Here is a 12,888-nt window from a genome sequence, read left to right on the forward strand (position 1 = left end):
ATGTCAGTATAAATTATATGTCCAGATTAATTTTAGTCAGCTCTGAAGTGAGTTCTGCTTGCTTAACGAACACTTCATGACACATATTAGCTAACAGGTTAAACTGATTTTAGAAGTTGTCCATGCAAAACATGTGTTGCCCCCTAGAGGTAGCAAACAAAGATGTGAAATGTAACCAAACAGTTTAACATTGTGAATTTTGGCTGCCAACTATTCTTTAAATTCATATCAAGCTATAATAAACTGTAATAAGAAAATCTGCAGAGAATAAAAGAGTGAAACCTCTGTCATGACAGATAAAAACACTATTTATTTGTATTTTACATGAGTGCAGCCTCCCCTTGCATGGTATCTCGTGTCCTCAGCCCAGGGGAGACATAAAGTCAGGTGCAGGCACAAGGTAAATGAAAATACTGGACTGTACACACTGGGTAACACCATGTCAGGTAGTTGGGCAAAGCAGCAAGGCCACTCCAGACAGGGATCCACTCAGCTAGAGACAAGTCCTCTTAGACCAAGGTCTGTACCACCCTATAAAAGTCTTTTAACATCCATCCGTGCAGAAAAACACGGTTTATGCTTGTAAGTCCTGACATATTTTAGTAAGTTAGTTGCAGATTGTTTGTTCACAGTTCTCAATGATCTGTAATAAATTAAAGAAACAAGTTCTGGTGACGTCACTGAGTAACTTTCACAGTGAGTGACAACGGCCTCCACGCACGGTGGGAAAGAGAGAGAGCACACTGCTTTCTGAGGTCAGAGGTCATCTTACTCGTAGCCGTGACATCATCCATTCTAGTCCCTGGCAGAGCCTATGGACAGGAAAAAACATTCAGAGCTGGAAGTTAACAATTTTTTCTGGCTCTCTAAATTAGACAAAGAAAGACATTTGTGCTCAGTCTGTTAGTCAGAAAGAGCCTTTTGAAGTAATGACCTGGAGTTTAAAATAGGGTCATGCATCTTGATTCCAATTCTGTCATCATTTACTCACTATTCCAAACCTGTATGACAGAATGTTAGGTCTCAGTCACCATTCACTATCACTATATGAAAAAAGATGCAATGAAAGTGAATGGTGGCTGAAAATGTCAATCCCCAACACTCTGCACAATATCTCCTTTTGTGTTTCATGGAGAAAAAAAAAAGTTCTTCAGGTTTGCAACATCCTAAGGTTGAGCTCTGTCCGTTTAATGACTGAATATTCCATAGGCTTTTTGAACAACATTATGGCTTATAGTGCATCCGGAAAGTATTCACAGTGCTTCAATTTTTCCACATTCTGTTATGTTACAGCCTTATTCCAAAATGGATTAAATTCATTATTTTCCTCAAAATTCTACAAACAATACCCCACAATGAAAACGTGAAAGAAGTTTGTTTGAAATCTTTGCAAATTTATTAAAAAAAATAAATTTAAAAATTAAAAAAAAAAAAATCACAATGTACATAAGTACTCACAGCCTTTGCCATGACACTGAAAATTGAGCTCAGGTGCATCCTGTTTCCACTGATCATCCTTGAGATGTTTCTGCAACTTGATTGGAGTCCACCTATAGTAAATTCAGCTGATTAGAAATGATTTGGAAAGGCACACACCTGTCTATATAAGGTCCCACAGTTAATAGTGCATGTCAGAGCACAAACCAAGCCATGAAGTCCAAGGAATTGTCTGTAGACCTCCGAGACAGGATTGTATCGAGGCACAGATCTGGGGAAGGGTACAGAAAAATGTCTGCAGCATTGAAGGTCCCAATGAGCACAGTGGCCTCCATCATCCGTAAATGGAAGTTTGGAACCACCAGGACTCTTCCTAGAGCTGGCTGCCTGGCCAAACTGAGCGATCGGGGGAGAAGGGCCTTAGTCAGGGAGGTGACCAAGAACCCCATGGTCACTCTGACAGAGCTCCAGCATTTCTCTGTGGAGAGAGGAGAACCTTCCAGAAGAACAACCATCTCTGCAGCACTCCACCAAACAGGCCTGTATGGTAGAGTGGCCAGACGGAAGCCACTCCTCAGTAAAAGGCACATGACAGCCTGCCTGGAGTTTGCCAAAAGGCACCTGAAGGACTCTCAGACCATGAGAAACAAAGATTGAACTCTTTGGCCTGAATGGCAAGCATTATGTCTGGAGGAAACCAGGCACTGCTCATCACCTGGCCAATACCATCCCTACAGTGAAGCATGGTGGTGGCAGCATCATGCTGTGGGGATGTTTTTCAGCGGCAGGAACTGGGAGACTAGTCAGGATCGAGGGAAAAATGAATGCAGCAATGTACAGAGACATCCTTGATGAAAACCTGCTCCAGAGCACTCTGGACCTCAGACTGGGGCGAAGGTTTGTCTTCCAACAGGACAATGACCCTAAGCACACAGCCAAGATAACAAAGGAGTGGCTCCGGGACAACTCTGTGAATGTCCTTGAGTGGCCCAGCCAGTGCCCAGACTTGAACCCGATTGAACATCTCTGGAGAGATCTGAAAATGGCTGTGCACCGACGCTCCCCATCCAACCTGATGGAGCTTGAGAGGTCCTGCAAAGAAGAATGGGAGAAACTGCCCAAAAATGGGTGTGCCAAGCTTGTAGTATCATACTCAAAAAGACTTGAGGCTGTAATTGGTGCCAAATGTGCTTCAACAAAGTATTGAGCAAAGGCTGTGAATACTTATGTACATGTGATTTTTTTTTTTTTCTTTCCATTTTTTATTTGTAATAAATTTGCAAAGATTTCAAACAAACTTCTTTCACGTTGTCATTATGGGGTATTGTTTGTAGAATTTTGAGGAAAATAATGAATTTAATCCATTGTGGAATAAGGCTGTAACATAACAAAATGTGGAAAAAGTGAAGCGCTGTGAATACTTTCCGGAGGCACTGTATATCACATTTTAAATAGTTCCTGCTCAAAAGGCACACAGGAGTGCATTTAGGAATCTGAATGCATACATAGCAAAAGCAGAAATGTACATTTTGAAAGGTCTGTTTGCAGCTTTGTAAGTTACTTTATTAATACATTTTGCTAACACCCTAAGACAGTGCACTGGTACTGCTCAAAGAAATATATTCCTTAATAATAAAGACATGTTTGGACTCAAAACACAAGGATGGCTCTGCATTTGCCTTTCAGCAACTGGTGTCTACTTAAAGGAATATTCTGGGTTCAAAACAAGTTAAGCTCAATCAACAGTATTTGTAGCATAATGTTGATTACCACAAAAATTAATTTCTACTCATCCCTCCTTTTCTTCAAAAAATGCACAAATCAAGATTACAGTAAGGCACTTGTAATGAAATTTTTTGAGGGTTAAAAGGCAGAAGCTTATAATTTTATAAAAGCACTTACATTAATTCTTCGGTTAAAACATATGTATTATTTGAGCTGTAAAGTTGTTTAAATCATCATTTTTGGTTTTTAGGGTTTGTTGACATTACATCGTTATGGCAATGAAGTTGTAAAATTGGCTATAACTTTACACAGAAAAGGTTAGTAAATGATTTTATCACACTAAAATCATGCTAACAAGCATATTGTTTACACCTTGTGGCTACACTTTTGAAACAGTGAGTAAACAGCATTTACAGATTGGCCCCCCATTCACTTCTGTTCTAAGTTGCCAGATTTTTGCCTTTTTTTTTTTTTTAAAGAAAAGGATGGGCGAGTCAAAATGTATTTTTGTAGTACTCACTGACTATGTTTACATGGACACCAGTAAGTAGCCAATTGTGAGAAAACGGCATTCCCGTTTACATTCACTGTAAAAACTGCGTCCCCTTTACTCCCGTATACATGTGAGCAGTAAGCAGCTTTCTCCACAGCAACGTAATTTTCCTGTGATGCTTCTGTAAATAACACACATGGCATCTGAGGAAGACTTCACTATTTTACTCTCTGTTGATTTGCTTTACTTCCAGATATTCCAGAGTTGTTGCTGTGTTTGTTTCCTTAACATTCTATCGTGACCTGCAGCTGAATTGCTATGCAGTACTGGGGTTTCCCGCTTACATAAAACTCTGGGATTCCCCCAATGTACAAGTGTATATAGGCGGACGTGAGAAACACAGTCGATATTTTACATCTGTGTGTATGAATGGGTTTAGTTTATATTGTATGTAATTATCCCACTGTACTCAGAAATGTTGAATTCTTTCCACTTGTTGTTGGGCTCCATCCTATGATGTTTGTTATCAGGTCTGTTCCACATACGTGCACTCTTCAAACACTCATTAGAACAACGCTTATGCGTTTACATGGCCACAATAAGCCGCGTTCTTTGAGAGAAACCTAGGTGTGTTAAACTGATTTCTTTTAATCCCTTAAACAGTGTAAAGGAAATCAGCGTTCTTGTTTACATGATGTTTCAGAACACCGCTTTCTACTATACTACCACACCACTTCTATAATTTAGTGGTTCCAGTTTCAGACAACAAAAATGACTACAATAGCAGACGTTCACACAGACACTCTGTGACAATTTCTAAACTTGTTACGTCTGCAATCATTTAACTCTACATTTATATGTACATTTCTTTACACCATGTAAACTTTGGCCCATGTGCTCTCTGTAGGTTGGTTTAATTGGTCTTACCCCTCCCCAGTTAGGGCACAACAGGCCTGGATGTGCCACTGATGGTCTTTGATGGAGGTAAGCTGTAGACTCTGGGAAATCTCAGCAACAGTCATACAACCCTTCACATCTTGCTTGTTGGCAAAAATCAACAAGCCAGCTTTTTTCAGATCCTAATAAAGAAAAGGGAAATGAGCAGTATAACAATAAAAAGCAGAAGAGCAAACCAGACATCACCATCACTTCTAAGCATAATCCCTTTAGAGTATTTGTACGTACACTCACTGGCATGTACTGACATACATATACTCACCTCATGGGCTAACATCCTGTAGAGCTCCTCTCTGGTCACTAAGATTCTCTCTCTGTCTGTGCTGTCTACCACAATGATAACAAACTGCACAGAGAAAACTTTAATGAGACACATTCCCTTTGCCTTTCCATACTTTTTTATCTTTATGCAGTACATCTTTCATTTATAAGAGGGACTAGCACCAGTACCAGAGCAAGCCAAAATTTTAACTGATTTTGAATTTCAATAACAACTATACACAAATGCGTTGAAAAGGGGCCTCATTTGAATGATTTACATATGCAGGATGCAAACAACTGGGCGGAGCGCTAATTAATGGAACAGAATGCTTGATTACAAAGTGATCTTAAACAAACGTACTTAACACAAGTATATGCAATGTGTGTGGCAGTGGCATATAATCACTCTTGTTCCAGTTGATAACATTTTAACCGTTAATATTATATTTTTACACTCGATTCTTTCTAATCACCCCTCAGACTGTGTACATGATAATACTTTCAGTCAACTCGATCAGCAGATGAACTGAAATAGTTTGTGAAAGTGTCTCGAATGTTTTCTTTCTTGTTGAGAAAACAACAAACTTGTCATAGCTGCTACAGCTGGTAGATAAATAATTTTATTTTTTCGATTCACCGTTTTATTTCTTTTTAATTTTCTTATTTTTAAATACAGCGATACCATGTTCTAATATAAAAGTCCAATACATCTGTTGAAGTGTAAAAATGACAAATAATAGTAATTAATCATCTATTATTTTGAGCAAAACAATTGTGATTATCATTTTAACCATTACTGTGCAGCCCTAACAGGGCCTATAATGATGAATATGCAAACAGCAAGACAAGTACTTCATTTATCTGCTGAGTGCTAAAGAAGATAAAATGACCAAAATGCCCATCCCTAGTTTGAATTAAGTTCATTAGATTGTAGTTAGATTAAATTCATGTTTCACACTACATGGTACATTTAAGAAAATGATAAAGAAACACACATAGAAGAGTCAGAGAGAGAGATCTCAGCAATCCTACCTCTGTATTAGTGTAGTAAGTGTTCCAAGAGGAACGCAGTGATTCTTGTCCTCCGATGTCCCACATAAGGAAATGTGTGTTATTGACCACAATCTCTTCCACATTGCTTCCTATAGTTGGTGAAGTGTGGACCACCTCATTCATAGAGCTGAAGATTAGAACAACATAAACCAAACTCTGCATTCTGAATGGAAGTATTCACAGTGCCTGCGCGTCAAGAATGCATTTATTCTATTACAAATTATATAATCTAATGTAAAGTAAAATCACACATTTATGTATTTTGAGCATATTCAAGAATTAACTGCCTTTCACAAGCAAGCACAATACTTACAACTGATAAAGTATGGTGGTCTTTCCTGCATTGTCCAGCCCAACAATAATGACTTTGTGCTCTGAGAAAAACAAAACAGGAATACAGTTAAATGTTGTGGTAAACATTGTACATCAAGTGCAGAGTTGGAAAATCATAACAGAAATACATTTTGTAATATATTTTGCTATATTTCAGATACCTGCGACCACTGCAGCCCTTCACCTGGTGATTATAACCTGTCTATTTCTAACCTGAACATATTTTAATATATTCAAAGGAAACATTCTAAATTCAAAACAATCAGCTTAGCATACTGCTTTATCTTTTCAATGCACATAAAAAAGAAAAAAAATCAAAGGAGTAGGCCCACATCAAATCTATGCATGTTTTCTAAATGCCGATTTACAACAATTACAAAATTTGCCATTGCCCAGCACCCTGGCAAGGTTTCTGATGTGGTAAAACATCTAGGAGGGAAAGGAGGTTACACAACAAACACTAGTGCACAAATTCACACTACAACCAAAGATACTTTAAGCTGGAGCTGCTAAAAACCCTCCGGGCACGAATGTTTGCACCTACAAAAATGTCAAAGGTATTAGAGACTTGGTGATGTGGTAACACCTATTAGGCTGTCAATGTGGCCAAATATTTCCCAGAAAAATAGAAAATCCCTGTAACAGGACTTCACCTGCTCCAATGTATCAAGTATGATAACACACAAAAACGAAATGTACAGGTAATGCAAATATCTGAGGCTAATTTAACTGACTGCCACATGCAAAAGAGATTTGTTTTCCATTGTCCACAAAATAGGCCCAGCAGAGCACAGGTTTTATATAATATACATATTAGCCACTTCATTTAGGTATTTTGTCAAACAGTAAAGTGATCATGAAAAGTCACTAAACTAGAAATTGGCTGTATGTTCATTTCCAGCTCTGTGAAGTGTTTAGATTTTAAATAAAACCACGAAAAAGGAAGTGAAATCAAGCTTTTATGTAGTCCATAGTCTAAACAGGATGTGAGGAAACATATGTAGTCTTTCTGTGATTCACATTTGGTAAAAACTGACCCTTAAGTTCAATCAACAGCATTTGTGCCATAATAACGATTACCTAATAAAATGTATTTTGACTTGCCCCTCCCTATCTTTAAAAATAAGCAAAAATCTGGATTATATTGAGGCACTTACAATGGAAGTGAATGGGGGCAAATTTTTGAACATTAAGTGCTTTCACACTTGCACTTTTGGTACGCACCTGAGTTCGAATGACGTCAAAGTTCAGTTCCTTTGAGTGGTATGAAGGCTGTTTTCCGAACTCAGGTGCGCACCCGTGAACTGCACCAGAGTCCACTTAAAAAGGTGGTCTGGGGTATCACGTATAATTTACACCTGATCCCAATTACTATGGTTTAATGAATTTCTCATACCTGCTTGTGTCCAAATAAATCACCTTCGGAAAGCTGCTCACATTCTTCACATCTCTTGCAACGCATCGGTGGGCTTGCGGCAGACAAATACTAATATTCTTCACATTATAAACATAATTGTCATTTTGAGCATGTAAAGTTTAGGTGGTAAATCCACAGAGATTAATACTTTAATAACACAGCGAAGCTGATGTCTTCTTGAGTTGTTGCCTAGTCACAGTGGTAATCAGCTGCCGCTTGTACTCACGTTGATGACGTAATCGGACCGTGGTATGGACCCAAAAAATATGATGTGAACAGAGACAAGCGGTGGCAGGAGGGAGAAAATGAACTCGGGTTCGGTCCAAGCAATCGAACCAAGTGTGAATACACCCTAAAATATTCATCGTTTCAGAAGTATAGCCACAAGACATAAACAATATGCGTTTTAACATGATTTTTGTGTATTGAAATCGCTTACTAACCATTACTGTGTAAAGTTATAGCCAATTGTATTGCAATGACAATGTAACCTTTAGAAATGTTCAGCATTCTCTTTTTTTAGGTAATAAATTACTCTATGAGGTGTATTCACACTTGTAGTTCGGTTCTCTTGGTCCAGACCAAAAAAGAAAATGATTCCTGGTTCACTTAGCGTTCACACTGGCATTTTTAACATCGAACCTAACGATACAAAACCAAAGGCATCAGGAAAAAGTTACAACCTGATTGGACAGCTTTTATGACGTATATTTTTTGACGGAACTTGCTGAACATCCAAAACAATGTTGGCTGCTGGGCTAAATGCGCTCGTTATATTTATATACGTCTATATGGTGTCTTTGGTCCATGTTGCGTTCATATATCAATCGAACCGCACCAGAGTTTGTTTGGAAGCGGACCGAGAACCACTATTCAGGCGGTCTCGGTCCGCTTGTTTGGTGCGCACCATGGTTTGGATGGCAGCGTTCACACTTGTTCAAATGAACCGCACTAACAGAACAATCACACCAGAGTTCGTTTTAATCTAACCAAACCTGCCAAGTGTGAACACACCCTAAGAAGCCTAACTGGACTGAACCAATACAGTTCATGGACAATGAAAATCCTTTTGTGGTGAGGTAAAAAAAAAAAAAAAAAAAAGGAGCAAAACCTCTACACATCTGAGAAAACACCCTGAATAGGCATACAACCCAACAGGACTTGTGTATACACAAGGGACTTCTTAACTGCACTCAGTCACTGCCTACCAATGTCTACTGCGTCTTTACCTGCATCATGTATTCAAAGACACATTCAGACACACCCATTTAAATAGCATTAAAAAATGAGGCACAAGTATGCACACTAAACATACCACTGAACACTGTGCTTGTTCATGATGATACAAGACTTGTTTAGTCTCTCATAAGATCATTGAGTAGATATGATGCAAGCCATGTTCTTCACAGATTCTGTTTACATATATAAGAGTTTGTTGAATCCACAAGAACATACAAAACTGCTCAATACCCTGTTTTGCGAGAGAAATAGGCCAGGTTGATACTGTAGTTAAAAACACTATATCATGGGGTTAAATGGGAAAAACATAAGGTGTATCACATTCAAATTTAATGCTCTGTTGACATTTAGATTTAAAAAGGTGGTTGGAGCCACTTGGTTCCGGATCTGACTCCTACAGCAAAGTCTGCACTCTCAAACCTCTGCGCTTTAGATACACATAAAGAGCTTTCATAGGGACACAAGAACACCAAGTACATCTAGCAATGTAAGAAATGTTGACTACAAAGGGAAAATATAAAACAAAAAGCTAAACTCATTTGTTTATTTATCTTACAATCTGAAACATAATAAACATAATAAACATTTCCAAGAATTTTTTACTTTCATATTATGTTCCGAGAAAGTTTCCTCTTTTCCTGTACAAGAATTAACATGCAACTAACAAAGGGATTTTGTCATATCATTACTTTTCAAATAAACTGGTTTGAAATAGAATTTAAGCAGTTGTGTCTTCCAAGTGTCCACCAAACTGAAGCAAGAGCAACGTTGTTAAACAAAAAGGAGCAAACCTGTGAAACACTTTTTTAATGTGTACTTGGAGGGTAAAACCAAGAAGCATTATCATAAGAAAGTCCTTTTAAATCACTTTTTGGACCTCATCTTAAAAAAAAAAAAAAAAAACACTATTGTTACATCATCTATTTGCAAGAAACAGTGTTAAAGGAATAGTTCACCCAAAAATGAAAACTCTCTCATTATTTACTCACCCTCACGATATCCCAGGTGTGTATGATTTTCTTTACCAGAACACATTTGCAGAAAAATAGAAATATATCTCAGCTCTATAGGTCCTTAAAATGGAAGTGAATGGTGATTTCTCTTTTGAAACTCCAAAAATCACAGACAGTCAGCATAAACGTCATCCATATGACTCCAGCGGTTAAATTAATGTCTTCTAAAGCGATACGATCGCATTTGGTGCGAAAAAGATAAATATTCAACTACTTTTTAAAACTGTAAATCATGCTTCCGGTGAGCAGCGGTACGCGCGTGACGTAATCACATTGGCATTTGAAACATGCGAGAACTGACGCATGTGCGTCACAGCCAGAAGAGCATGCTTCTGTACAGAAGCTTCATTGGTTTTGGTTTAGATCTGTATTTATATTGTGTTTACCTTTCTTTTTGTTCTCTCTTATTTACTTATTTATGTATTCTCTTTTTTTTCTATTCCCTCAATACATTTGTAATTTTCCTCACTGTAACAAATTTCTTGTTTGTCTTGCTGGTATGTATAAATGCAATATAAAAATAAAAATAATAAAAAAAGATCTGTATTTATCGGTTTCTTTACTCACAATGGTGCATTTGTGTGCTCATCCTGGATGTCTCAACCAAGTGGAGAACGTGAGATTACGTCTGTAACATGGCAACACGAATACTTCACAAGAGAGACCACTTGGACTTCACCCTCTCTTGAAACTTACCGGAAGCGATGATTTAGAGTTAAAAAGTAATTAAATATTTATCTTTTTTCGCACCAAAAGCGATCGTAGCACTATAGAAGACATTAATTTAACCGCTGGAGTTGTATCGATGCCGTTTATGCTGACTGTCTGTGATTTCTGGAGCTTCAAAAGAGAAATCGCCATACACTTGCATTTTAAGGGCCTACTGAGCTGAGATATATTTTTTTTCTTTTTTCCAAACGTGTTCTGTTGGAAGAAAAAAAAAGTCATACACACCTGGGATATAATATCGAGAGTGAGTAAATAATAAATAATCTTTTTGAGAACTCTCATGTTACAAGGCTAACCCCGTATCACAATGATCTGCTCAGCTAATGAGTAAGGTGAGAACTGAAGAGAAATGTTCCACTGGGTTATGTTACAATTGGCACAGGCTCAAGACATCCGAAACTATGCACTGAAAACGGGTTTACTGATACATCTAGAAAAAAAGCTCTGTTTGCAATACCTCACACACAGATCTGCAAGTGTTCAAACAAGATTGTGCTTTATGGATTTGGGCAGTCATGCAACAACCATTAGCACCACTGTTACCATAAACCCACAGCATGTATAATAAATGTGAGACCACTAGCTATCACATGGACGACCAATCAATGCTGACACAAAGTCTACAGCTGACCACAATGCTTGTACAATGCACTATCACAGAGGAAAAGAGGCACACAATGTGTTAGAAAATCAAAAAGTGGTGTAATGGCTTTTCCACATTTTGATTTATATCTACTGCTAAAGCCTGTCAATATATTCTCAATTCTGTTCAATGCCTTTCACATTCACTTTATTGATGTGTACTCACTGTTAACTTAAGGCACATTACATCAAAACAAGACAACTGAGCATATAGTACTACCCACATTGAAGGACTACTTTTAAGGAGGGATGTATCCGCATAAGCGTGTCACTGGGATTTAAATGCTGCACAATAACGATATATTAGTGGAAATAATGATTTCAGGGCTAAAGCCTCCCTAAACAGAGACTGTGTACTGAACCTGACAGCAGTCCAACATCTGTCGCCCAGTGCGGATCTGTCTCAGCCAAGATTATTGACGTCTTATCGACTATTTAATGTAAGCACAGACCGTGACAGAACGCTTCTGCCCTGAAGAATGTATATTAAGCGCGTTTCTAGTTAATTCATTTGTAAAAACTTCAGCATCGGTGTTTTAAAGAGAAACTAGCAGGTTAGCAGACGCTTGCTAGCTAATAATTCAACAGCCATACAGCGGTTGAGACGCGTTCATATTTTAAAATAACACGACGACCGTTTGATATGTTCACATGTAATATTCGACGTACCTTGGTGGTTAAAAAGCCTCCATAACTTTGTGAAAATGATTCCCATCTCTGGTGTACGGCCACGGGCAAACGGCACCCAGGAGCAGAGACTAAAAACCGCTGTGCTAGCCAGGTAAGCTAACGATCCCCTCCAATTCAGTCGAAAATAAGAGCTCGCGGTAACAGCTTTTCACTACTGTTATATTCTCCTGTGAACGGTATCCATGTTTCTTGAGGATGGGGTTTCGAAATACTGCATCATTTCGGCGCTGTCATCTCTGGAAAGTGAAACGAGGGCGTTCATTTGGCTCGTCTTGTCGTCCTGTGTCTGCGGCAGTCAGAAAAGCGCCTATCCGCATTCGCAACCTCTCAAAGTCGCTCTAGCAAGTCAGTCCACTGTCGACCATCTTTAGAACGCTCTTGGGAGGCTATTTCCAGTCGTGCCAGTGCAGCTCCTATCCACTTGAATGGAGAAAGACCAAAATCACAAAAACGGTTGGTCAAGATTACGATCAAAGAACATATTTCAAATCAACAATAAAATCTGACAATACTGGTATCATTAATTGTGATTTTTTTTACCTCATGTTATGCTAAAAAATGCAATTTCCCCGGTTTGTATAGCTAATGCGCATGCGCGTTCTAGTGTTAATTGACAGGTGATGTCTGTGTCTAAAAGGTGATTGGCTCTTTTAACTGTAAGGCGGGACCTCCTTTCTACATCCGTTGACTGCTCAGAGCTCCTTGGTTTAGCGTTCCAATTTCTCCCATTCATTTTAATAGAAGTGGCTCATCTCTGCTAAATAATCTCTGAACCATTGAACTCAATCAAAGCCAAGCAACACTCTCCGGAAGTCACTCTCACGATTCGCCTCAAAACTTAGTGCGCTACCTATCAAGGTATACTTGATGGACAACACAAATGATGCCATTTTATGCCC

At 38.5% G+C, this 12,888-nt stretch overlaps 1 protein-coding gene across 2 annotated transcripts; it reads right to left on the reverse strand.

Annotated features, from left to right (window-relative positions):
- LOC127448317 (ADP-ribosylation factor-like protein 5A) lies at nt 1–12,583 on the reverse strand. Of its 2 annotated transcripts, XM_051710759.1 has the most exons (7): nt 12,530–12,583; nt 11,969–12,409; nt 6,240–6,300; nt 5,906–6,053; nt 4,875–4,958; nt 4,583–4,734; nt 8–812 (listed from the first exon to the last, which is right to left on the reverse strand). In XM_051710759.1, the coding sequence occupies exons 2-7, from the start codon at nt 12,012–12,014 to the stop codon at nt 764–766; spliced, it is 540 nt and encodes a 179-aa protein (XP_051566719.1). In that variant the 5' UTR covers nt 12,015–12,409; nt 12,530–12,583; the 3' UTR covers nt 8–763. The 2 variants fall into 2 exon arrangements, with proteins under 2 accessions (XP_051566720.1, XP_051566719.1); XM_051710760.1 differs by lacking the exon at nt 12,530–12,583 and having other exon boundaries at nt 1–812; nt 5,906–6,112; nt 11,969–12,003.
- Between the last annotated feature and the right edge of the window lie 305 nt (nt 12,584–12,888).

The sequence above is a fragment of the Myxocyprinus asiaticus genome, chromosome 11 (assembly GCF_019703515.2).
Source record: "Myxocyprinus asiaticus isolate MX2 ecotype Aquarium Trade chromosome 11, UBuf_Myxa_2, whole genome shotgun sequence".
NCBI lineage: Eukaryota > Metazoa > Chordata > Actinopteri > Cypriniformes > Catostomidae > Myxocyprinus > Myxocyprinus asiaticus.